Source organism: Pogoniulus pusillus, chromosome 14 (genome assembly GCF_015220805.1).
Source record: "Pogoniulus pusillus isolate bPogPus1 chromosome 14, bPogPus1.pri, whole genome shotgun sequence".
Taxonomy (NCBI): domain Eukaryota; kingdom Metazoa; phylum Chordata; class Aves; order Piciformes; family Lybiidae; genus Pogoniulus; species Pogoniulus pusillus.
This window is the reverse complement of record NC_087277.1, coordinates 25,197,703-25,221,438: the sequence shown is the minus strand read 5'-3', so window position 1 is coordinate 25,221,438 and position 23,736 is coordinate 25,197,703. Positions and strand designations below refer to the sequence as shown.

The 23,736-nt window shown below is 48.7% G+C and overlaps 2 protein-coding genes across 3 annotated transcripts in view; one reads left to right on the top strand and one right to left on the bottom strand.

Moving 5' to 3' along the window:
- Positions 1 to 10,837: 10,837 nt before the first annotated feature.
- FSIP2 (fibrous sheath interacting protein 2) lies at positions 10,838 to 13,927 on the bottom strand. Its single transcript, XM_064153943.1, has 5 exons — positions 13,763 to 13,927; positions 13,018 to 13,161; positions 12,382 to 12,543; positions 12,124 to 12,213; positions 10,838 to 11,904 (listed from the first exon to the last, which is right to left on the bottom strand). The coding sequence occupies exons 1-5, from the start codon at positions 13,925 to 13,927 to the stop codon at positions 11,083 to 11,085; spliced, it is 1,383 nt and encodes a 460-aa protein (XP_064010013.1). The 3' UTR covers positions 10,838 to 11,082.
- A 6,713-nt stretch (positions 13,928 to 20,640) lies between these two features.
- The window catches only part of PKIA (cAMP-dependent protein kinase inhibitor alpha), a 50,819-nt gene continuing 47,723 nt past the window's right edge, over positions 20,641 to 23,736 (top strand). The window contains exon 1 of one of the 2 annotated variants that reach the window (XM_064154627.1): positions 20,641 to 21,005. The gene's annotated coding sequence lies outside the window, so the exon portion shown is untranslated. Of the gene's footprint in view, positions 21,006 to 21,159; positions 21,366 to 23,736 lie in introns of those variants that run through there. The other variant, XM_064154628.1, reaches the window with a different exon arrangement.

Sequence of the window (23,736 nt, the reverse complement as noted above, 5' to 3'; positions counted from 1 at the left end):
ATGCTTATCTTTGAAAAGTTTACCCTCCATTGACTCCTAGGGATGCTTCTTCACTGATTCTAATGCTGTAATAAAAGAGAATGCCATCAAATAAGTTGCAAATGTAAATAACTCTATTTTTGTATAAATTACATTAAAAGCTTGGTTACAGTGACTTACTGGTGCTGTGATAGTGTGTGGCTGCATCATTGTTGGAATGTCTGTGTAATGCACATTCTGAAATCTGCTTCTGTAAACACTGTTATCTTCCTCATCTCTTAAGAGCAGATACATCTCTACCAAAAGTCAGATAAGAACACTTTCACCCCTCAGAATCATGTGACATACAGTACTATATCAGGGGGAAAAGCAAATTCTAGCCACTGTCACAATCTTTTCTGTGTATCAGGAAAATAAATGTAGACTAGGAAATGAATGTCAGGAATTTGCTGTGCTTAACAATTAAGCATGAAAAGATAATGCAATAGCTCCTTTGGCAGTTCGCTGTTTCCATGTGCAGTCTGTTTTGCTTTTATTTGTACTTAGGCAATGGGAAAATCCTCTTGAGTTTTCCTTATTGGGAGTAGACTTTTCCTGTTTTAAGAGTAAAACTCCCAAGATAAGATTTTCTTTTTCTCTAAATGTGGCCAGCAGGTCGAGGGAGGTGATTTCTCCCCCTCTACTCCACTCTGCTGAGACCTCACCTGGAGTACAGTTCTGGAGCCCCCAGTACAAGAAGGATGTGGATGTGCTGGAGCGTGTCCAGAGAAGGGCCACAGGGATGATCAGAGGGATCACCTCTGCTGTGAGGACAGGCTGAAAGAGTTGGGGTTATTCAGTCTGGAGAAGAGGAGGCTCCCAGGTGACCTTATTGTGGCCTTCCAGTATCTGAAGGGGGCCTACAAAAAGGCTGGGGAGAGACTTTTTAGGTTATCAGGGAGTGACAGGACCAGGGGGAATGGAGCAAAGCTGGAGGTGGGGAAGTTCAGAGTGGAGGTGAGGAGGAAGTTGTTGAGCATGAGAGTGATGAGAGCCTGGAATGGGTTGCCCAGGGAGGTGGTTGAGGCCCCATCCCTGGAGGTGTTTAAGGCCAGGCTGGATGGGGCTCTGGGCAGCCTGATGTAGGGTAGAGTGTCCCTGGGCATGGCAGGGGGGTTGGAACTGGCTGATCCTTGTGGTCCCTTCCAACCCTGACTGATTCTGTGATTCTATTCTGTGATTCTATGAAAATACTTTATCAGTGTTTAGCTCTCAGAAAGAGAGAAGACTGATGTGCTTCAATGATGAAAAAAAAAACCCTCTCCTTCAGAAACACCAGGGAGGCATGGAGAACTTTAAAAACCAGTACAGAAAGGTCCACATGAAATTATGGGGATAAAAAAAGTTCAGGGTAAATTCTCAAGTGTGAAATATATACTATAGGTTAAAATTTGGGGCTGACAGGTCTGACATGATGAAAACAATAGCACTGCTTCCACCTATGCACATACTAGATGGTCTCAAATATTTTTTTCCTTATGGATACATGATCTATAAAAATACTTCCTTCATACAATAATGAATGCCCTTACTGTACTTGTTAATATAACAGACACATCCATGTGATGATGGTGCTTCAATAGGCTATCACTAATTTCACAACAGAAGCACATAATGGCCACAGGTGACATTTCAGGGTAAAATCTGGGGACGAAATGACAGCTTTTAGAGAGCAAATGTTGTATATGCCTCAATTCTTTGTTTCAAATGCTTCTATCCAGAGAGAGTTGTATTAGTCCATACTTAACTTGTCATAATAAGGCAATTAGTTATGTCTGGATTTCTCTAACAACAATGATTTTATTCCTTGGGTTTACAAATGCTATTTTTAAAAAGGAAATGAGTCTGTCTTCTTCTCTCTTCGAGGCAATTGAACAAGCTCTCTGAGGGTTTGTCCTGAGGTGAAGGCTGATGTCTTTGCCAGGGATGTACCAGGTAGGTCATACATTCTGCCATTCCTAACCTATAGAGACACACCAATAACACAGGCATGCAGTTTTGAATCGTATTTTTCAACTCATGACACTGACATTCAGATCAGTGCTTTATATGAATGAGGTGACCAAAGCATTTTAAATCACTATTTTTAAGCATTAACAGATTCCATAGGGAGATAATGTGGTTTGGTTTTTCAATTAGTATTAGGTTTTTATTAGTAAGTTTTGGATGATCTAATAGAGTATATTGATTTCATTTCTACTGTCTATTTTGTTTAACTGGGCATGAGTTACAGAGCAGGATGAAGGGAAGGCTTAAAAACTACCTTACATTTCTACAAGTCCACAAGCACAGCAGCTAAATACATTTTTATTAGATTTGGCAAGTATACACTTGACTATTTCCTTATTACATTAATGACATCTTTGCTCCTGGGCACAAGGTACAAGGCAAACCTATCTTGATCCCATAAAAGTATACAAATCTTGCTAAAGCTGTTTTACAAACAAAAACCATCTGCAACCTATATTCAGCTAAGACCTGTTTCATGTGAAATCTTAAAAGGCAGAATACCTGCATGGACTTTCCTGCCTGGCAGTACAGATATAGACAGATCCATTGAATGTTTTAGGTTGGAAGGGACCTTAAAGATCATGTAGCTTATAGAATCATAGAATCAACTAGGTTGGAAGAGACCTCCAAGATCATCCAGTCCAACCTAGCACCCAGTCCTATCCAATCAACCAGACCATGGCACTAAGTGCCCCCTCCAGGCTTTTTTTGAACACCTCCAGGGACAGTGACTCCACCACCTTCCTGGGCAGCCCATTCCAATGCCAATCACTCTCTCTGTGAAGAACTTCCTCCTAACATCCAGCCTAGACCTCCCCCAGCACAACTTGAGACTGTGTCCCCTTGTTCTATTGCTGGTTGCCTGGGATCTTCAACCTCTCTGGCTATAGGCAGGGACACCTTCCACTAGACCAGGTTGTTCAAGGCCTCATCCACCCTGGCATTGAAACACCTCCAGGGAGGGGGAATACATGACCTCCCTGGGCAACCTATTCAGTGTCCCACCACCCTCATTGGAAAGCATTTTTCCCTAATATCCAGTCTGGGTCTGATCCCAGAATATTTTTTTTTTTTATTTTAGATTCATAAATGTTGTGTAGAACTCTGTTTTGCCCTTGTGTTATGTGGGACTTAAACAGAAGAGATCGTTAGGCAGAAAGCTCACATCTCCATCATGAGATGTGTTTGCTTACAGAAGGAAAATACCTCTCGCACTGAAAATGTTAACAATGCTGATCTGAGCAAAAGAAACATAGCTTGCATAGAAGTAATACCTAAGCATTAGGTATTTCTTTCCCATTAGTGACTTTATATGTGTATTGTTTAAAGAATTCTCAGAAATACTCTGGGTTCTGGACAAAATGCAAGGTTCTTGGTTAAATAAAGCTGACTATGGAAGAAGTAAGGTTGCCACAGGGGCGAAAGAGGGGACTGAAGAAATTAATCTTAAGATCTCAGAAGCTATCTGAACATTACTCTGTCTCTCTTCATTGGCTCTGTAAGGATTCTAAGGTGACCAGCTGTGTGGTTCAGTTAAAAATCTAATGGTTTAGCTAACTAGGGATAAAGCCATGTTTAAATGATTGAATTTTGTATGAGTTGGTAAGATAAAAAGAAGAATTGGAGCTTAGAGCTACCCAGCACTACAAGCTTATAGTAACCTTCTATTATTAGCAAGTAATAATGACATTATTTCTAATACATTGCACACATGAACAGAAAGCTGTTCATTCTACTGGAGAAGAGTTACTTCGCCGTGGAGAGCTAATTCTGTATCACGGTGAATTTGCTTTGGGTCTGGCAGAGCAGATTCTCACCAAGGTTAAAGGCAGCTATAGAATCACAGAACATAGAAGTGTTCCTAAGAACTGACTTCCACCACTGAGCTCCATCATACTCCACTCCTGCTGAAAGGTGTGCACAGATGTTATCTGCAGTACACAGAGGAGGGATGCTGAGCTGCCCTCCAAATCCTAAATATCACCATTTCAATATACTCTGACAAGATTGGGATCGTTGCCACATTGCACAGAAACTTCTGTCCTTACAGTGCAGGCTGCTTAGATACAGGTGCTAAGAAGAAGCAGGTCTCAGTTTCTTCCTTAGCTTTGAAATATTTCTAAGTGGAAATTAGTGAAAAATAACTTTAAAAGTGCCTTGTTTGGAAAGCAGCACTTGAGAATCTCACTAGAGTTAAAATTTCTAGGAAGGGAACCCAGCTGAAAAGATTTATATAGGATCTATCTGATAAGACAGGCAAAAGTGAGAAAAACCTGTGGTTGTGTAGGGCAGAAGAATCACTTCTGTAATGTTGAGGTGCTGCCAGTCTGATAGGCTCTGGAGTGGTGACACTCAGAAGAACTGTAATTAACCCTGAGGGTATGATTGGAATTCAGCAAGTAAAGGAAATCACCCAATCTGCTCATGCTCATTAAATGGTTAATAATTCATATTTCCCAGGATTTGAAAGAATTAAAAATGTGGCAAATGCTCTGACAACAGAGCAGGCAGAGCTGTGAGTCAGCATATACACAGACACAACTCCAACCCAAGAAAATAGGCTGCTCAACATCTACGAGGCTCATGTAGCAAGTACAGCATGCATGAAGGGGAGGTCTTACAAGAATCTTTATAGGAACAAGCATGGGATAAATGAATGCTAATCCTAAAAAGAAATTGATTGCTTTTTAATTCCAAGTTGCTATGATGGCAGAAGCAACATCACTAGCCCTGTAAACCTGACAGCCAAGAAGTAAGTGTAGGCATGAATGTTTATGAAAGTCAAGATCATGGCAGCATGAGAACTATTGGTTTGCAGCTGACACCAAGCTGGGTGGTCAATCTAGAGGGCAGGAAGGCTCTGCAGAGGGACCTGGACAGGCTGGACAGATGGCCTGAGGCCAACAGTATGAGATTCAACAAGGCAAAGTACCAGGTCCTACACTTGGGCCACAACAACCTCATGCAATGTTACAGGCTTAGGGAAGACTGGCTGGAAAGCTGCCTGGTGGAGACAGACCTGAAAGTGTTGATTGACAGCTCTCTAACCATGAGCCAGCAGTCTGCTCAGGTGGTCAAGAAAGCCAACAGCATCCTGGCTTATATCAAGAGCAGTGTGATCAGCAGGTCTAGGGATGTGATCTAGGCTAGATACAGCCCTGATGTGAATGGAACATCTATGCAGATAAACGCACTTGGGCTTTTTGCCCTCTCTCACTGTAAGATTCCCCCAAAGCTGTACATACTGTGTCATCTAAGAACATCCTTACTTTGTAAGAAGAAAGTAGTTCCCATAAATGGACACCCCTGAAACTGCCAAAACTCTCACCACTTTGACCATGTCACATTTTTAACAGATGTCAAAGGCTTTGCTTGAGAGTCTCCACTCCACACTCCCTGGTCAGCTACTCATTCTAGGTTGAAACACAGTGTTTGCACACTCACTTCATGATTAATGCCTTAGCCTACACTAAACTTGCCCCGTAGTGATGGCAGAATCAAAAGAAAAGTAACCTCAAGGAGCATTATTGAGCACTGCAGCTTCAGTGTCTATGCTGATGTTGTTGTTGGATGGTTTCTGGTTTCAGCGTGGGCCACAGGCCATTCTTCCAAGCAATGCCAAAACATAGTTTTCAAGTCACCAATGGATGGGGATCATCCTCAACATACAGTCTGCACGAAGTCACCTTGTTATGGAGACTGGGAGTGCACAGGCATAAGCAGGATAGACACGCATTTGTCCAGGACAGTTGACCTTAAACCCAGAGGACAATCTTGGTAGTCAAGAACAGCAAGGCCTTCATGCTGCTTAGTGGTTTACACATAAACTCTGTGTATCAACTGAAGTCTCAAGTTCACAGAAGAACCTTCTGTGATTCATATTTCAGATTAGTCTTTAAGCTCTTCTAGGCAGAGAATATGTTTCCCTTGATCTTTGTGCATTGAGCACAAAGATGCCTTATATTTGATTACTATGTTAAATAACACCAGGAGCAAAATGAATGAAAACATTGACATTGCTCTGTCGATCTTATTTCTGGCATTGAATAGGGAAGTGATTTAAGATTCGTTTCCTGTCCCCTTGTAATATATGTTTCATCATTGCAAACCAATGGAAAGCCTGGCAGTGAAGAAGGCAGATCAGTTTTTCAGAGCACAGTTAAAACACTAGAAACATCATTATGCATGAGGCATCAAAGCAATGTAACAAAACCCATTTTCCTCTTTCAGGTTTTCAGTGCCTATATCAAGTAAAAAATACAAAATAAACCCTGGGGTTTTTTAACTTCTCAGATACACCTTTATACTGTTACTATTGTAAAGCCACAGGATTTCTTTCCTTCAGCATTTGAAAATGAATAATCAAGCTATGAGTTACAAGGGGTTCTTGTAATTGGCTGCTTTGCATACCTACAGACCCAAAAAGCCACCAGTTTCTGGATTTCTTCTATCCCACAAAGGATCCCCAGTGTGTCTATCACCCTGAACAACCATGCAGACTGGGGAATGGGGAGAAAGCCCCAGCTGCATTCTGCATCCCGAACGAGAACAAAAGCATTCCCTGAACTCCACCGAGCCTGTCCTCTGCCAGCTCTGCTCTTGTACCACCTCTTCCAAGGTGACTGCTGGTGAAGAAGTGGCAGCTGGATGGGAGAGGCGAACGAGAGAACGCAGTGCAGGTGGAAAAGGCAGCAGATCGCTGTCACGAAGCGGCTGCGGACGCCGCCAAAACGGTTAGCACAGGTCGCGCCACTTACTGCTGGACGCGGGCGCCACCGTGTGGCCACCGCCGCGATGTGCGGGTGAGCCGAAGCAGGAGCCGTGCTGGGAAGGACGACGAGAGGGCGCCCAGAGCATCTCCGCGGCGGCCCTGCCTTCTGCGAGCGGCCGGTGGAGTAGGACCCGCAGCACAGTTACGTAGCAAGGCGAGAGACAACAGCAGCGCACGGAGCTGGCAGCTTCCCTGCCCTGTGATTTTCGGTTTGGAGCACGAATAGAGCATACGAAGCTTAGTGGCTAAGGCAAAGGAGAGAGACAAAGGTCTGTGGGAGCTGTAACCAAACACTTGTAGTTTTGAAGGTGGACCTCTTCTGAGCGTGAATACAGCACACTGTGAAGGACAGTGGCTTATTAGCTAAAGTAGAGGTGGGAGCACCAAATTCCTTAGGGATATTAATGACATATTAATGTCAAGGGACTGTAAGTGTAAGGATGGACAACGGAATTCAGTGCTGGCATTTGTCCTGGTGGAGCCGCAGGTAGATAGTCAGAGAAAAGGTGGTGATTCCTCCCTTGTGGTTGAATTAGCAAGGCAAAAGCACCAAGAAACACACTGGGGAATTGACTCAATGTTCACTGGATTCCAGAAACATGTTGTAAGTGTAGGAACGATGGAAATAACTAAATCAGTAGTAGGGAAGTGTGAAATATGCCCACGAAACCACCCTCCAAATCTTAAAAGACCCCACCCCCTATGGGACACATCAGGCAAGGAAATTCAACAGGAGAGTATTGGCAGGTGGATTTTACTGAGCTACCTTGAAGGGAAGGGTGTAAATTCCTTTGCTGTTTTGGGGTGGCCAGAGGCTTTTCCTACTCACACCAATAAAGCTCGGGAAGTAAGTGAAATCTGTTGTGAAAGGGATGATACCTACCCTGCAGTCCCTCTAGGATTGGCATCAGACAGAGGACCTCATTTTATTGCTGAAATGGTACAGGAAATGTGTAGATTGCTAAGTGTTACATGGGATTTACATGCCTCGAGGAGTCCCCAATCTAGCAGAAAGGTGGAGAGAATTAATTGTATTTCAAAACAACAAATAAGTAAAATCTGTCACAAAGCTGGCCAAAGGCTTTGCCATTAGCTCTTCTGAGAGCTTCAACCTAAGTCTAAGCTAAAGCTTAGCCCATATGAAATTTTATATGGGAGACTTTATATGGGAGGCCTTATCAGGCAACAGTGGTGCCTGTGTCAGGGGAGGGAAGCTTGTGAGAGCAGGCTGAGGTCCCACGGACAGAGGTCCAATGGAATTGAAACAGCATCTTACTGAACTGTGTAAAACTCTACATGAGCCTAGAAAATACGTGCTGTCAACTACATCCCTGGGGTTAGATCACAGAGTTCATCCTTTTGAACCTGGGGATTGGGTGTGCATTAGAACATAGAATCAGGAACCCCTTCAGATAAAATGGAAAGGTCCATATCAAGTTCTGTTAACACAGGAACCCCTTCAACTAAAATGGAAAGATCCATATCGAGTTTTATTAACACAGGAACCCCTTCAACTAAAATGAAAAGGACCATATCAAGTTTTATTAACACAGGAACCCCTTCAACTAAAATGGAAAGATCCATATCGAGTTTTATTAACACAGGAACCCCTTCAACTAAAATGAAAAGGACCATATCAAGTTCTGTTAACACAGGAACCCCTTCAACTAAAATGAAAAGGACCATATCAAGTTCTATTAGCAACTTAACACTTCTTTGAAGGTAGCTAGACTTCCTACATGGATACATTACACGAGAATGAAGAAGACCCTGACAGGTCAGTGGGAGATGACTATGGAAGGACCCTTGAAGATGAAGATCAGACAGACTTTTTCATTTGTAGCTGGGATCTTATTATTGCACATTAGGATATGCTTTGCATTCAGAGCCCTGAATTGCTTTGTACTAGATTTCATGTAGGTTGTTCTTGCTCTTCATAAACTTTCAAGCCATTTTCTGTTCTAAAGCTTTCATAACCTCATTTGACAGCACTGGGCACCCAGACCTGTGTACAACTCCACACATGTTGGCTTTCCACCCATCTTTTTCTGGTTGGAACCTCAGCAAGCTGGCTCTGGTTTGGGTTAGTGGAAGGTTATGCTGTCTGTTCCCCTAAGTTTCCTAACTCCAAACGAACAAAACCCCTTTGTTCTTGACGCACCTCAATTCGTGTGCTCAGTATCTCTGCCCACACAGTCATGGGTATACCTCCAATATCTCTGCTGTGCAGGGCCTTTGATTTTTGGCGTCTCATGAAGCTGCTGAATTTTCAAGTGCCAGGTGTCCTCCTGTGCCAGTCAGACTGACAAGTGGCCACTCAGAAAGTTTGAAAATGAGCACCCAAGGAGTTACCTTCATCTCACATGCCTCTCTGCAGAAGAGAGATCCGCACTGATTTCATTCGTGTGCTCTTGGCACAGGTCTCCAGAGATTGGGTATTCATACACATTGTAAACTAAGTTGGAAATAGGACCCACTTCACCTGCTGAGAGAAGGGACACATACAAGGGACACATCACCTCATGTGATGCTGCCATCACTAGCTGGGGCACTGCTGGAGGATGCAGAGACCTGGGCTCTGAGCCCCTTCATCTCTTGGTGTTCCTCACTAAGGACATCAGTGGGTTCTGCTCATGCCTGTTAGAAATTTCTACCACAATAAAGCTGTTTTCTGGGCAGCCAAGGATTAGCAGAGGCAGAGGGTTGTGGGTCAGGGAGGGAAAAAGGGAGATGCCTCCTGACTCTGATTGTGGCTGCAGACACAGGCAGAACCTAACCATGGGCCTCCTAAAAACCATGTGGGATCATTTACTCTGTGTGAAGCAGGCAACAGAAGGATCTCCTAGGTCAAAATAGCTGTAAGAGATGTGCCAGAATATGAATGGAGCAGGGGAGAGCAGCAGGGCCTCAACATGCGTCCCAGCTTCTCTCTCACACACAGGCTGGACTTTCCAAGCTTCCAGCCCCTTCTGCCCCTCTTCAGGAGCCCTCACTTTTGGAGGCTCCCTGCTCACCTGAGTGCTAAGAATTAAGTGCGGGAAGCTCCTCTGGCGCTGAAGCAGGAGCTGGCCCCGGTGCTGGATCCTGCCTCCTAAAAACCATGCAAGATCTCGTACTCTGTGTGAAGCAGGCAACACAGGGATCACCTAGGTCAAAATAGCTGGGAGGCTGGCACAGCTGTAAGAGATGTGCCAGAATATGAATGGCGCAGGAGAGAGCAGCAGGGCCTCAACATGCTTCCCAGCTTCTCTCTCACACACAGGCTGCACTTCCCAAACTTGCGACCCCTCTCCCCCTTTCTAGTTGCCCTCGCTTTTGGAGGTCCCCTGCTCACCTGAGTGCTAAGAATTACGTGCGGAAAGCTCCCGTGGCGCGGAAGCAGGCGCCGGCCGCGGTGCTGGAGCCGGCCGCTGCTGGCCTCTCCGCGGAGCAGGCTCGCCCCGGTCCGCTGCTGGCCGTTACAGCCGGAGCCATGTTCAAACGGAGCAGCTGCAAGGGGCGCAGGGGCAGCCTGTGAAGGAACTGCTCTTGCAGCTTGCCCCCATTTCCCACCTGGGTGGCTCCTCACTCCACCGGCTGCTCCAAACATGCATTTCCTCTTCCGCACCACTCACGCCATCAGGGAGGTCTCTCTCTGTGCTTCGGGCTGCAATTGCACCGAGTTGGACTTCCCTGGTCCTCTGAGCGTGTTTTGGCTGGCGGAGAGCCCAAGTCTTTTGTCCTCGCTGGAGGCAGGTCCATGCAAGCAACCCGGTCCTTGGACACTGTGTACAAAGTCTGTTTCCCGGCAGGTGGAGCAGAGCCTCCTAGACCTCTCGCATAGGCTCTCGTGTTCTTCCCCACCCCAACAGAACTCCCCCTGGGCAGGGTTGAGGGCAGGGGTGCCCCTACAGGAGACTACTACAGGCGGGAAGTGGAAAAGCCTTTGGCTTGAGGCCTCAGTCTGCTACCACATCTGGGATGTATCTGGGGCTTGTGGCACTCGTACTGACTGCTGCGGAACTATTATCAACATTCCTTTATTATTTACTGGTAATAGGATAAGAAAAGAGGTCCATGATGCAGTGTCACTCTGCAGCCCTCCCGACAGCTCCAGACGGTTTAGGCTGGCAGAGAGCCCAAGTCTTTTGTCCTCGCTGGAGGCAGGTCCATGCAAGCAATCCGGTCCTTGGATACTGTGTGCAAAGTGTTTCCCGGCAGGTGGAGCAGAGCCTCCTACACCTCTCGCACAGGCTCCACGACGGACGCTGCAGTTCGTCAGGCGGCTGCTGCGGCTGCTGCCCTTAGGCAGGCCTTAGGTGCACAGGCCTGCGCCGTCCTCCCTCGGTGGGGGGCTTGGGGCTCGCTGGAGGGACCGGCTGTCTGGAAACCCGTGGGCGCGTCAAGGGAAGAGTGTCCTCAGAGGCACAGCTCTGCTTGCCACCTCCGAGTGGGGGCAGCCTCACAGCTTGCCTTCGGACAGCTCTCATCTCCGGGGACAGTGCGGGCGCAGCATGGCAGATCAGATCTAACACAGTGTCAGAGATCTGACTTGCCGTGGTCCTGGCAGCCAGAGCGCTTGCTAAGGCTGTCGCCTTCGCCTTCATTTCTCTCTCTGGCGCGCCAGTATCACGGGGTGCGTCTCTGGCACCCCAAGTCGGCTGTGCATGCTGCTGCTGAACTTGGGAGATGGTCTCCTTGGCAAGTGCACGACTCAGCCGCCGCATGTCAGCAGTGCTTTCCTCTGGGGACGGTGTCTGGGATGGGCACAGCTGCCTCTTGCTGAGGTTGTCCCTGGGAAGCCCCAGAATTTCCAAATAGTCGCTTCCTGGGGCTCCTCCAAACCGAGAAGGAGCCTCACGTTGCACACGGGAGGTCTGGGAGGAATCTGCTCTCCGCCCTGACCTCTCCCTCTCTGATTTTCCCACTTGGGGGAGTCCTCCAGCCGGTGGCTGCTCCAAAGCTGATTTTGCTCCTCTGTCTCGCTCCAGCACCACCTTGGTCTTTGTGCTCTTGGCTGGAGGTGGGCAAGCTGGCTTCCGTGGATGCGGTAGGCAAGGAGTGCCCACCACTGCCGGCAGTTTGACAGCATCCTTCCCTTTGTCCGCTTCTTGACCGAGCCTTTCCTGAAGTGACACAAGTTGGAGCTCACAGTTAGCTAGACATGTGCTTGTGCCCCTGTGTGCCGAGACCCACCAGAACACCTCTCACCTCTTGCTTCTTTCCTCCCCAGACACCCCTCTGCTCCCCACCCACCCACCACGGTGCAGCAAAAGTCAAGCCCCAGTGCTTTGCACCATGCTGCTGACACCTGTCAGTGTCTTTGGACTCTCACTGTTGCCTACCTCTTCCCTCCTGGACACCTTCTCTGCCTCCAGCTTGTGAGTGGTCAGATACTGCCGGTACTGATTGAACTCTGTCAGAGTGCAAGTCACCTAGGGAGAGAGGAGGGGAGAAATCAGCCAAGTGCTGCCAAGCCAGCTGTGCAGGCTGCCTTCCCCGGGACAGCACGACCCCAGAGGCAGGGAAGCTGCTGTTCCGCACACACTCCCTGCCTCCCCCGCTCTGTGCAGGGCACCTCGCTTGCAAGCTTCCAAACCTACCTTGCCGTTGCTGGTGACATGTCCCAGGGTTTTCAGCCTCTCCATGTTGTCTTTGCGGCTGTGGTAGTCCCGCAGATATGGGTCGTGCAGGCTGTTGTACTCGGTGGGCAGCAGGCGACAGTAGGGATCGCCCAAGTCGAAATAGCCAGAGGGCCGGTGGAGCTGTAAGAGATGTGCCAGAGCATGAATGGGGCAGCAGAGTGCAGCAGGGCCTGAACGTGCTGCCCAGCTTCTCTCTCGCACACAGGCTGCACTTCCCAAGCCTCCCAAGTAGGGACTAATCCCAGCATACTTCCCAGCCGGAGAAAAGAGCTCTCTGCTTCAGAGACTGCCCGGGGGTGCCGAGCTGTCCCTGTGGAACGGTCAAGGCAGTTTGGGTGGAAGGAGCTGATACCAACACAAGATCTTCTCCCACCCAGCTCTGGACAGCCAGGGGCACTGCTGTGGGCAAGTCCTCCTCTCTCTTGGCACCACGGAGCCAGGAGCTTGCCTGGGCTCCCCAGGCCTGTCTGACTGAAGAGCAGCAGCTGCTGCTGCTCGAGAGCAGGTGTCCACAAGGACCTTCTCTATAGGGTGGGGATGATGGGGACCCTGTAAAAGAAGAGAGCATTTCTACCCCTTTCCTAATTCCTTTACCTTTTCCCCCAGCTTTGTCCTGACAAAGACAGGCTTGGAGTTGGGTGGCACAGAGATCTTGACCCCGAGGGGGAGGTCCAGGAACTCCTTTGGGTCCATCAGCCTACTTGCTCCTTTCCCCAAGGGCTGTCTTCTGTAGCCAGCCTAGGAAGAAAGAGATGCTCAGGTGTCAGCTCAGTAAGCCTGCTGCTGTGTGCTGGTTCCAAGGAAGGGCAGGCACGTCCCACGTGGCCAAGCCTTCTCCATAGGCCTGCTGCTCACCTCTCTCCTCTCTCCTGGCGTGCTCATCGCTGCAGCTTCCTTCCGGACACCAGCAGTGAGATGCTTCTCCAAGGCTCCTTAGAAGAGCTCTTCTCCAAGTGCAACCGTGTGCTGACTCCTCTTGCTCCAGAGGCACTCAGCTGTGGTCACTGCAGTGGTCTCCCAGCCAGTGCCTTTTATAGAGCAGTCGCCCATTGTTGCGTCATCGTGCTGCCACGCCCCTGCACTGTGACATCACTGCCTTGCCGTGACGCCACTTGTGCAGGTGTCCATTCCCCCCTGCTTCTTGGGTCACCTCCCTCTGCTAGGGGGGTCTGCAGAGCCTGCTGCCACACATCTAACTCCCCTTCATATGCCCTTATAGTCCTTAGTCTTTCTGCTTCGCCCTTCAGTTCAACCTCTAGGCTAAGCAGAGCATTGATGTGCTCACACCTAACGCAGGCGCTGGCTCTGCCACCCTCAAGTGCCTGCCTCCAGCACTCACTGCAGCCAGCTGCCTGGGCGCCTGCATGCCTGCGTGTGGGCTCGGTTTGGGAGGACAGCACCTCCAGGCCGCTGCGCTCGTCTGCTGAGGGCCGGGAATACACCGCCCGAATGCCTCTTGGCTGTCCCTGTGCCACTCGTGACGCTCTGGCACGCTGTGGGGCATGCTGGCAAGCAGCAGTGCGCAGGCTCCGCACAGTTCCCTCAACTGCCAGGCCGGCAGCGCAGGGGCAGCATCCCAGCGCGCTGCTGGGCAGCACCCATTGTCCGGCGGTGCCGTATGTCAGGTACCATCTCTCCAGCAGTGCTCGGTGCTGCCGCCCAGTGGTTCTGTCTCGGTACTGCAGCCCTGCACTTCATGCCTCTTCGCTGTCCCTTCTTTCCCGTGCTCTGCCTGTCCTGCAGCCAATTACTGCTTTTTGTCTCTCTCCATATATCTGCCTTTCTACCCGATTTTTAGAATGTCTTTTCATCTGACCTTCACAGTTCTGTCTCTCTGCTTCTCTCTCTGTCGCTCCATGTCCCTGTTTTTAAATTCTTCTTTCTCTGGCCTCTCTTCTTGATATATTTTTTGTTTCATAGATTCCTCTGTTCCAGTCCCATGTCTTTATGTTTTCATTTCTTTACTCTCTGTCCCATTGCCCATTTTGCTCTTTACATGTCTGTTGTGCTGGACACAGAGAGCTCCAAGGCAGATCGGAGTTCAGTGAAAGCTGAGCTTGTGGGCATGCTGATGCCACCTCTGTGGGCTAGAAAATGCTATGCAGAAACTTTGATAGCAAAAATATTGTTGTGAAACAGCCCTGCAGACAGCAAGATCAGTGAAGAAAGAGGAGGAGCAGCTCCAGGCACGGGAGCAGACTGTGGTGAAGAGCACAGTGGCACAGGTTGTCCTCCTGCAGCATGCTGAGGATTACACACCAGAGCAGATAGATGCATTCTTAGGAAGCTGGGACCCCAGGGAGAGACCGCACTGCAGGAGGCTCCTGTCAACACTTTCGACCTCGATGCCAGGATCAAAAAACTTCTTAGACAAGAAGCAGCATTTCCATTTATTTAGCACTAAAGGCATCCTGGCTGGATCACTCCTGAAAGTCCAAGGGCCCTGAGGTGAAGTTTTTTGCAGTTTTTTATACAGGAGCACTCACAGTCACACCTACCTAATACAGTTATTCCCCCTACGTATTACATACTCAGGGAGTATGACTCATCCTGCATATGTGATGGATCTTCTGTGAGAGAATTGTATCGATTATTTATAAATTCAATACTTTTAAGACCATTTCAACATGTAGCAGTGCTACAATCATCTCCACCTTCTATTCAGTAGGAGACTTTATTCATATAATCATAGAATCATAGAATCAACCAGGTTGGAAGAGACCTCCAAGATCATCCAGTCCAACCTATCACACCACCCTATCCAATCAACTAGACCATGGCACTAAGTGCCTCATCCAGGCTTTTCTTGAAGACCTCCAGGTCTTGTGAGCGAAAGGGGCCTTAGACCTATCCAGACAGGTGTGCCTGTGTTTGGTCATCCACACCTGTCTGGATAGGTCTAAGGCCCCTTTCGCTCACAAGGCTATTCTCATACACTTAAGATCATATAGACTTGTTCTTATTTCTCCCTATCCTAATCTATGTGATTTTTATTGACAGTACATTACACTGATTAGCCCAAGCTGAGTCTGCTTTGCCAGTGACTATAACTGGTGAGTGATCTCTTCGTCCTTATCTCAGCCTGCAATCTTTTTGTTGTATCTTTCACATTTTGCCAAGGAGGGTGAGCGATAGAGCACCTCGGTGGGTATTCAGCAGTAAGCCAAGGTCAAGCCACCACAGTTTCCTTTCCTCAAGCTTGCTGTCTTCTTGCTTGCATTTGTTGTGTCCCATTGCTTTGGATTTTTTTTCTAATTCTCCATCCCTATTTTTAAAATCACTGCACGTGTTTCTTGTACCCCATCACTCTTCACATTTCATTTCCATGACTTCCTCTGGGCAGCTCTGTGTACCTAGTTTTTAAATCTCATCTCAGATTCTGATATCCTGGCACTTCCAACATTTCCTAATTCACCATCCAGCTCCTTGTCACTAATTATTCTTTCCCCTTTTTGCTGCATCCTGCCACTTTTTAGATTTTCTTTCTACAACTCTATCTCCTTGTCCCTATTTGTTAGTTCTTGCCTATGTGTCTTTTTTGCTACCACTTTAAAATTTTCTTCCATGCCCCTTGTCTTGTCTGTCTTCCCATCCTGCTTGTCCCTTCCATGTCTCTCCTCTGCTCTGGACCTCTCTCATTTATTCCTCCATATCTATCCCTGGGTTTTTTTGTTTGTTTCATATGACTACTCTCCTCTCTGCACCATTGTCCTGTTACCCATTCCCCTCTCATTCATAGCAGCCTATTTTCTGGCTTGCAGTCCCCCATCTCTTCCCTATGCCGCTGTGTCATTCCTGTTTTTTCTCTTCCCTTTGCTCCCTCTGTCCTGCTGCATTTGGGCACTGAGCTTTGGAGCCAAACCACCACCAGTCGTTCTTCTGTGCATTAATGAATATTTATTTTCTTCTATCTCTGTGTCTTTGCAGCTGCTGCATGCAGAGCTGGTGGCTGTAGGAATGTGCAGGAGTGATGTGCTGTGGGTTTTGATGTGCTGTGGGTTTTGATGTGCTGTAGGTTTTGATGTGCTGTGGCTTAAGCACTCCACATGTAGCCAGTAAGGCCAAGGATGAGCTGGCCCAGTGGAAATGGCTCTAGCTTTCAAAGGGGATGCCTGGGCACATCCTCCCAAGGAAGCTGATTAGTTCCTGCAGCAAGTATCCCTGTGAGCCCTCTCTGACAGAGCAGATGCCAGCATCTGGTGCTGGGAGCTGTGGCAGGTACAGCCACCCTGATAAACACAGAAAGACTGACAGACACCAGACAAAGGGCCAAGGCTTGCTGGGAACTGGTAAAGATCTGCTTGACATTGCACAGACATTGATTGGCACCTCCAGGCCCAGAAGATCCAACCTTGCTTGAATGACTCAGCCCTTCACCAGATTAAGAAATTGACCACAGTGCACCCTCAGCAGGCTATAAATGAAGTCCTGCTAGGGAGACATTGGAGAGAGTTGGTTCCCATGCACAAGCAGCCTGGCAGTCAGATCCTCTCCCCTTAGACTGGGACCTTGCCTAAGTAGTCCTCACCCTCCATGTTGATGAGTGTACATGAGTACCCATAGGAAGGTTTTTCCTTTCTGAGTGCACATTTTGGATTCTCTCTCTCCAAATGCTTTAACTGTTTGTGTGGCAACATATTTCCAACTGACATCTGAATCTGGAATTTTACTGTGCTGGTAGGAGTACAGAGTAATTGCTATCAAGAGTTTTCAGGTGGCTGTTGCTGTTCTGTGGGCTTAGGGTCTCCATAGACTATGTGCATGAGTCTCCATGTCTTCAGGAAGCCCCAGGGCTGAGGAGCATGGTGATATCTTCCACTGTGTTCTGCTGAGTGGGCAAGAGTCAGGCAGCTGGTACCATGGAATAGGAATGGGCAGACACAGAGAGAGAAGTGTTAGGGTGGTGAAGGTTTCCTGCCTGTGATGAGTTGAATGTTCTCTCATGTGTGGCCTGGTTCATCTCTGCTGTCCTGCCTGGGCATTTTTAACTCCTCTGCCTTGTACCATTTTGCTTTTTAAGTTTCTTTCTGTGTCTACTTTTTATCAAGCTGTACCTATTTTATAGTTCTTTCTGGGCTGCCACATACTTTGTTGCTTTTTAAGGCATAGAATCATACAATGGTTTGGGTTGGAAGAGACCCTAAAGATCATCTAGTTCCCCAACTCCCCACCATGGTCTGGGACACCTTCCACTACACCACGTTGCTTAGGGTCCTGTCCAGCCTCACCCAGAACACAACAAGGGAAGGGACATCCACGACTTCCCTGGGCAACCTGTTGCAGTGTCTCACCATCCTCACTGCAAAGAATGTCTTCCTAATCTCCAGGCTAAATCTCCCCTCTTCCAGCTCAAAGCCATTGTCCCTTGTCCTGTTACTACAAGCCCTTGTGAAAAAGTCCCTCCCCAGCCTTCATGTAGGCCGCTTCAGGTACTGGAGGGCCAATATAAGGTCTCCCCACAGCCTTCTCTTCTCCAGGCTGAACAGTTCCAGCTCTGGCATAGAGAGTTTTTTCCACTTTTGAGCATTGGGTTACATTTCCCCTTTTCCAGACTTCACCAGACTGCCATGAGTGTTCAAGTATGATGGACAGCAGTTTGGCAACTTCATCTGCCAGTGCCCTCAGCACCTTCAGGTGGATCTTGCGGACTTGTGCACCTTCCACATCTTAAGATGGTCTTGAACCTGATTTTTGCTTACAGTGGGTGGATGTTCCTTTTCTCAATCCCTACCCCAGCCTGCTGGAGCTTGGGTGGTGCAGCTAGAGACTTGCTGGTGGAGCCTGAGGCAAAGCAGTTATTGAGTACCTCAACCTTCTCCATATCCCTCTACACCAGGTCTCCATTTTCCTTCCAGAGAGGCCTCACATCTTCCCTAGCTTTCTTTGGATCACTGAAGAAATTCTTGCTCCTCTTTCTGTTGCCAGTCAAATTTAACTCAGTCTGAGCTTTTGCTGTCCTAACCTGATCCCTGGCTGCTCGGACAACTTCTTTGTAATCAGTCCTTCCACATGGCCCATTCTTGCTTTCCCTCCCTACAGACTCTCTTTTTGTGCCCAAGCATTTGGAAATGGATGATCTTTCATGTCCCTTCCAAGCCAAACCATTCTATGATTACTAAGCTGAAGATTATATTCTCCAAGCAGAACAGCCTCTCTGAATGTTGTTACATCATGCACATCTGTAAGTTGGATTTTTTGCCCCCCCATGGGTCTGAGGGTGCCCTGAGAAGGGCTGGGTAGGGGGTCACTTTCTCTGATCTGTTTTTTGGGGCTCCTCCACCTGCCTCCATGCTCTTGAGCTCCTCTGTGTATGTGGAGACAAAACTTTAATCACCTAACACACTGTAAAAGAAAGTAAATATCACCATTGAAATTAGGCCAGTGTTGCACTCTGAGGTCTGCAGTGCTGATCTATAGGCAACCAGCAATAGAACAAGAGGACACAGTCTCAAGTTGTGCCAGGGTAGGTATAGGCTGGATGTTAGGAGGAAGTTCTTCACAGAGAGAGTGATTTCCCATTGGAATGGGCTGCCCAGGGAGGTGGTGGAGGCACCGTCCCTGGGGGTCTTCAAGAAAAGACTGGATGGGGCACCTAGTGCCATGGTCTAGTTGATTGGATAGGGCTGGGTGATAGGTTGGACTGGATGATCTTGGAGGTCTCTTTCAACCTGGTGATTCTATGATTCTAAGAGAAGAGGTTCAAGGCAGAGAGCAAACAGGTATGGAGAGTCAAAGCAGACACTGGCACAGTTCAAAAGCTTAGCGTACCCACTATAGGAACAAATACAATGAATTTCCAGAGAGAACTCAGGATCAGAGCTTTTATCTTTCATCTAGGAGACAAAGATTAAAATATTTACATTAACGAGATAACCTCCCTCTCTCACTTTCTCCTTTCCTCTACCACTACAGACAACCTTTGGGTCTATACCCAGGCAGCTGAAGCAGCTCTTACGTTTCAGACCTCCCTGTCATGAGAAACATCAGCAGTTCCAACTGGAGTCTACTCCAACACCTTGCTGAGGCAGCATTGGCTACCAAGTCACTAGAGCAGGTGCAGCAACTTGGAAACATCCATACTCAACATCCGTGGTGTTTTTCTGGAGGTCCTCCAGCAGGACTTGTGTCCAGAGAAGGGCAACAAGGCTGGGGAGAGGCCTTGAGCACAGCCCTACGAGGAGAGGCTGAGGGAGCTGGGATTGGTTAGCCTGGAGAAGAGGAGGCTCAGGGGTGACCTTACTGCTGTCTACAACTACCTGAGGGGTGGTTGTGGCCAGGAGGAGGTTGCTCTCTTCTCTCAGGTGGTCAGCGCCAGAATGAGAGGACACAGCCTCAGGCTGCGCCAGGGGAAATTTAGGCTGGAGGTGAGGAGAAAGTTCTTCCCTGAGAGAGTCATTGGACACTGGAATGGGCTGCCCGGGGAGGTGGTGGAGTCGCCGTCCCTGGAGCTGTTCAAGGCAGGATTGGACGTGGCACTTGGTGCCATGGTCTGGCCTTGAGCTCTGTGGTAAAGGGCTGGACTTGATGATCTGTGAGGTCTCTTCCAACCCTGATGATACTGTGATACTGTGATACTGTGACCCAATGATGATTTGGTGACATGGATCTGAACCAGAATGCATCATGCTATTTATGCAGCAACATAGCCATGGTTGTCCTGCACACAGGATGTGTTCGTTGGGTGAGGGAAGACTACAACTGCAGCTCTCTGAAAGGAGGTTGGAGTGAGGTGGAGGGTTAGTCTCTTCTTCCTAGTAACAAGTGAGAAGATGAGGTAAAATGGCCTTAAGTTGCATGAGGGGAGGTGTAGGGTGGGTATGAGACAAAACTTCTTCACTGGAAGGGTTCTCAAACAGGCTCCCCAGGGAGCTGGTCGGATCAGCATCCCTAGAGGTGTTTAAAAGAGGCAGAGATATGGTGCTAAGGGATGTGGTTCAGCACCAGAGTTGATAAGAAATAGATAGTGATTGAACTCAACAAACTTCAAGGTCTTTTCCAACCAAAATGACTCTATGCTTCATTCTATGTTCCCAGCCTCCTTTATGAGTCTGTCCGTTACCCAGGGCATGCACAGCGCTCTCTAACAGCAACAAAAATAGACGCGCTGCCTCTTGGGGGCTCTTAAAACATCAAGGTCGCCCATGATAAGGGAGAAGGATGTCCTGGTGACCTTGAGCGCTGTGCCTTTGCTCTGCTTCTCCCTGCCAGGCACAAAGCAGGAGCCGCTGGCAAACAAACCTCCCTTCCGGGAGAGGCTCTCCCCTGGCGCCGGCCTCGCAGCGCTGCGGCAGTCTGCGCTCCTGTTTCTTGCCGTTTCGGCCGGTACTCCCGGGCAGGGCGGGCAGGCCCCGGTGCCCGACACTAGGAAGGCGGCTCTTGCTGGCCGAGCGGCTTGCAGCACCGGCCCTTGCCGCCGCGCTCGCCGCAGCCCGCGGACGAGACTCCCGAGAGGCGAAAACGGTTGGAGCGGAGCGGAGCGGCCCGGCCCGGCCCATCCTACTGCTGTGCCCGGGGAGGGACCCCCGACCAACCACCGCGCCGCCGGGACCCCTGCCGGCCCTCACAGCCTCCCAGGCAGTGCGGTGAGTGTCGTACCCTAGGAGTGCCTGCTCCTTGAGGGAGAATGGAGCAGCGAGGCCCGGCGGGGCTCGGGGGGCGGCTCAGCGTTGCGACCGGCTCCCCTGTTCGCGGCGGGAGCGGAGTGCGGCGGCCCAGGGAGGGGGCGGGGAGGATGACTTCATGCCGGCGGAGCGCCGTGAATCTTGGAGCAGCTGTTGCCGTTGCCGCCGCCGGGATGTGGGGGTGAAGTGACAGAGGGAGCTGCCGCCGGTTGAGGGAGGGACAGTACCGTGCACTCCGCTCCGCCCAGCCCAGGGCCCTGGGGCCGCTAGGAGCAGCCGCTGCGGAAGGGAGAAAGATGCGCTGAGCCGGTCGCTGGAAAGGTGAGCGGGCGCGGGCGTAGAGCCTTGCGGTGCTGCCCGGCCCGGGGGGCTGCGACGCTGCTGCTGCGGGCCGCCCGCCCCGCTTCGCCCAGCTGCGGACGTGGGGAAAGCCAGGCTGGTGGCCCGGGAAGGAGCCGCCGTGCCTGCGAGCGGGCAGGCAGCGTCTGGAGCTTGTGTTTTAGGGATGCCGCTTCCCTTCCTTCCCTTCCTCCTCCCGTGGTTTCCTCCGAAAGCAGAAACGCAGCTCTCTCCCAAGCGCCGCGGTGTTGCGTTTTATCTCCCATTGCCAGGATGTGCGCTGGCTCCGTGCCCGCTCTCCGCTCGGCAGCCCGGACGCCTTTTCTCTAGTCAGGATTTGCTGTCTTGGAATGGGGGCATTTTGTCTTTGGCTTGGCACGGAGGGGTGTGGAGTCCTGCGACAGGTGCAGGGCTCGGCGCCGGGTCCCTGCGGCCCGATGCGCGTTCCTTAAGTGACAGGGAAGACATCTTAGGGCAGAAGGTTTCAGGAGAGCAGAAGCAAAAACCGATGTCGCGTTTACATCCCTGGATTTTGAAGGCGCTGCGCTGGAAACTAAAGGGAGTGCAGAAGTTGAAGAGCCAACCCTTGCACCAAAATGGATTCTGTTGACTTTTGGGGGGACTTATTTCTGTGGTTGTTTTTGTTTGTTTGTTTGCTTGTTTTCCCTTTATGACATTTTTTATAACTTAGCACAAGGTTTGGGACAACCAAAATAGCAAAATTTGGAAGCCTTTGTTTGCTAAGTGGAAGAATTAGTGAGATGCTTCTCCTTCATATCTGCTGTGGAAGTGGAAAAGCGAATACCTGCGGTGTCGTTGCTTGTCCGCTGGCATTGCATGTGGGTTGTGGTATGTACATGGGTCATAACATCAGATAAATGGTCTTTTGGAATTGGGAAGAAGGGGGAAATCTTGAGTTTGTTCTTCTTTGCTCTCAAACCAGGTTGGTTTAAGGCAGGCATGTCAACACGGGAGGCTAGAGTCGTCATAAAGGGGGCGATCATTAGGATGAGCACTGTCTTTGGTGTTGCTTGATGACTCTTGGTGGTTTGGTTTGGAAGCAGAAATGCTTGTGCCTCTGGGAGGAAACTGATGGGATGTTAAGCTGTTCTTAATGAAAAAAAAAGAAGGAAGATACTGGAGCTGAAAGTTACTTTTTTTCAATGTCTACTTTTATGTTCATCTTAAAGGACTTGGTTATCTTTCCGTGCTTGCAGTCATGATATCCTCAGTTGTGGTCAGAGCCTCTGGTCATGGTGCTAGAGTGATAGAAATAATACTTGGGGAGTAAATGGGCAGTTATTTGATCTGTTGTCAGTATTTCTGAGAAGATGTTTTAAGTACCTCAGTACTGCTGCTGGGTATGGAGGAGGTGACTAATGGCTACAGAGACAAACCTGTAGAGAATACAGCTGAGGCTTCACAAGGCTGAAACAGTGTGACTGGTCAGTTGCAGTGTCAGAAACCAGTTCAGCAGACAAATGTTTGCTCTGAATAACAGACATTGACTATAAGCACAATTATCATAGAATCATAGAATTGTCAAGGCTGGAAAGGACCTCAAGGATCATCTAGATGCATTTCAAGCTAGAGAAAAATTGTCATTCCATCAGACCCACATCTTTCTCTACTAAACATTTAGTTCATAACCATAAAACCCTTAGGATTCTGAGTTATGACAACATTGCTGGTTTTTACTTTCTACAAGCAAGCGTGGCTGGCTGTCTCAGCAGTTGCCATGTTGTACTTGCTGATTTCTAGTCTTAGTTATCTTTGGCTGGAAAAAGAAGTTGTTTATCAGATACTTCTCATTATTTTGCCCATTCTATATAAAGTAAATTTCTTCAACGAAGACAGCATCAAATAACTCTCCCATTCCATAGTTGCAAATACAGGGTGGTAGAGTACTTGCTAATGTTGACACAACCTTAGCACAGTGAGTGTAGCTGTTTGTGCTTCCTGGCAAACCTAAATAATGTGTCAAAAGGCTGTTATTTAACATGTGTATAAAATATGGTGTTGGCAGGGATGAAAGAGTAGTTGACCAGGAGCCATACATTGTCATAATGTGAATTCACATCATAGAAGCAAATGTGCTTCTGCTTTGTTTGAAACTGAAAACTTGGATTGCTTTTGATGTTTGTCTTGTGCGTACCCCAAAGACAGATGGCCAATGTAAGGGAGCACGTGTCCATGGGAAAAAAACTTACATCCTAATTATCAGTCTGAATTGTTCAGTTGTATAATGGATGTAAAGCTAATCTACTTCTTAAAGAGTTCTCTCACAGAACTTTTCCTCCTTCCATACCCTTGCCAAGCAAAGAAAAGCATCTCTGTTAATGTTAATCTGGGG

What these genes read in the sequence shown, in the direction of transcription:
- FSIP2 (XM_064153943.1), bottom strand. Translation starts at nt 13,927, where the DNA reads ATGCCCCACAGCGTGCCAGAGCGTCACGAGTGGCACAGGGACAGCCAA. An exon ending in ATGTCACCAGCAACGGCAAG is followed by an intron (nt 12,214 to 12,381) that starts GTAGGTTTGGAA and finishes CTCTCTCCCTAG; the next exon opens with GTGACTTGCACTCTGACAGA. An exon ending in AGGTGTCCAGGAGGGAAGAG is followed by an intron (nt 11,905 to 12,123) that starts GTAGGCAACAGT and finishes GTGTCACTTCAG; the next exon opens with GAAAGGCTCGGTCAAGAAGC.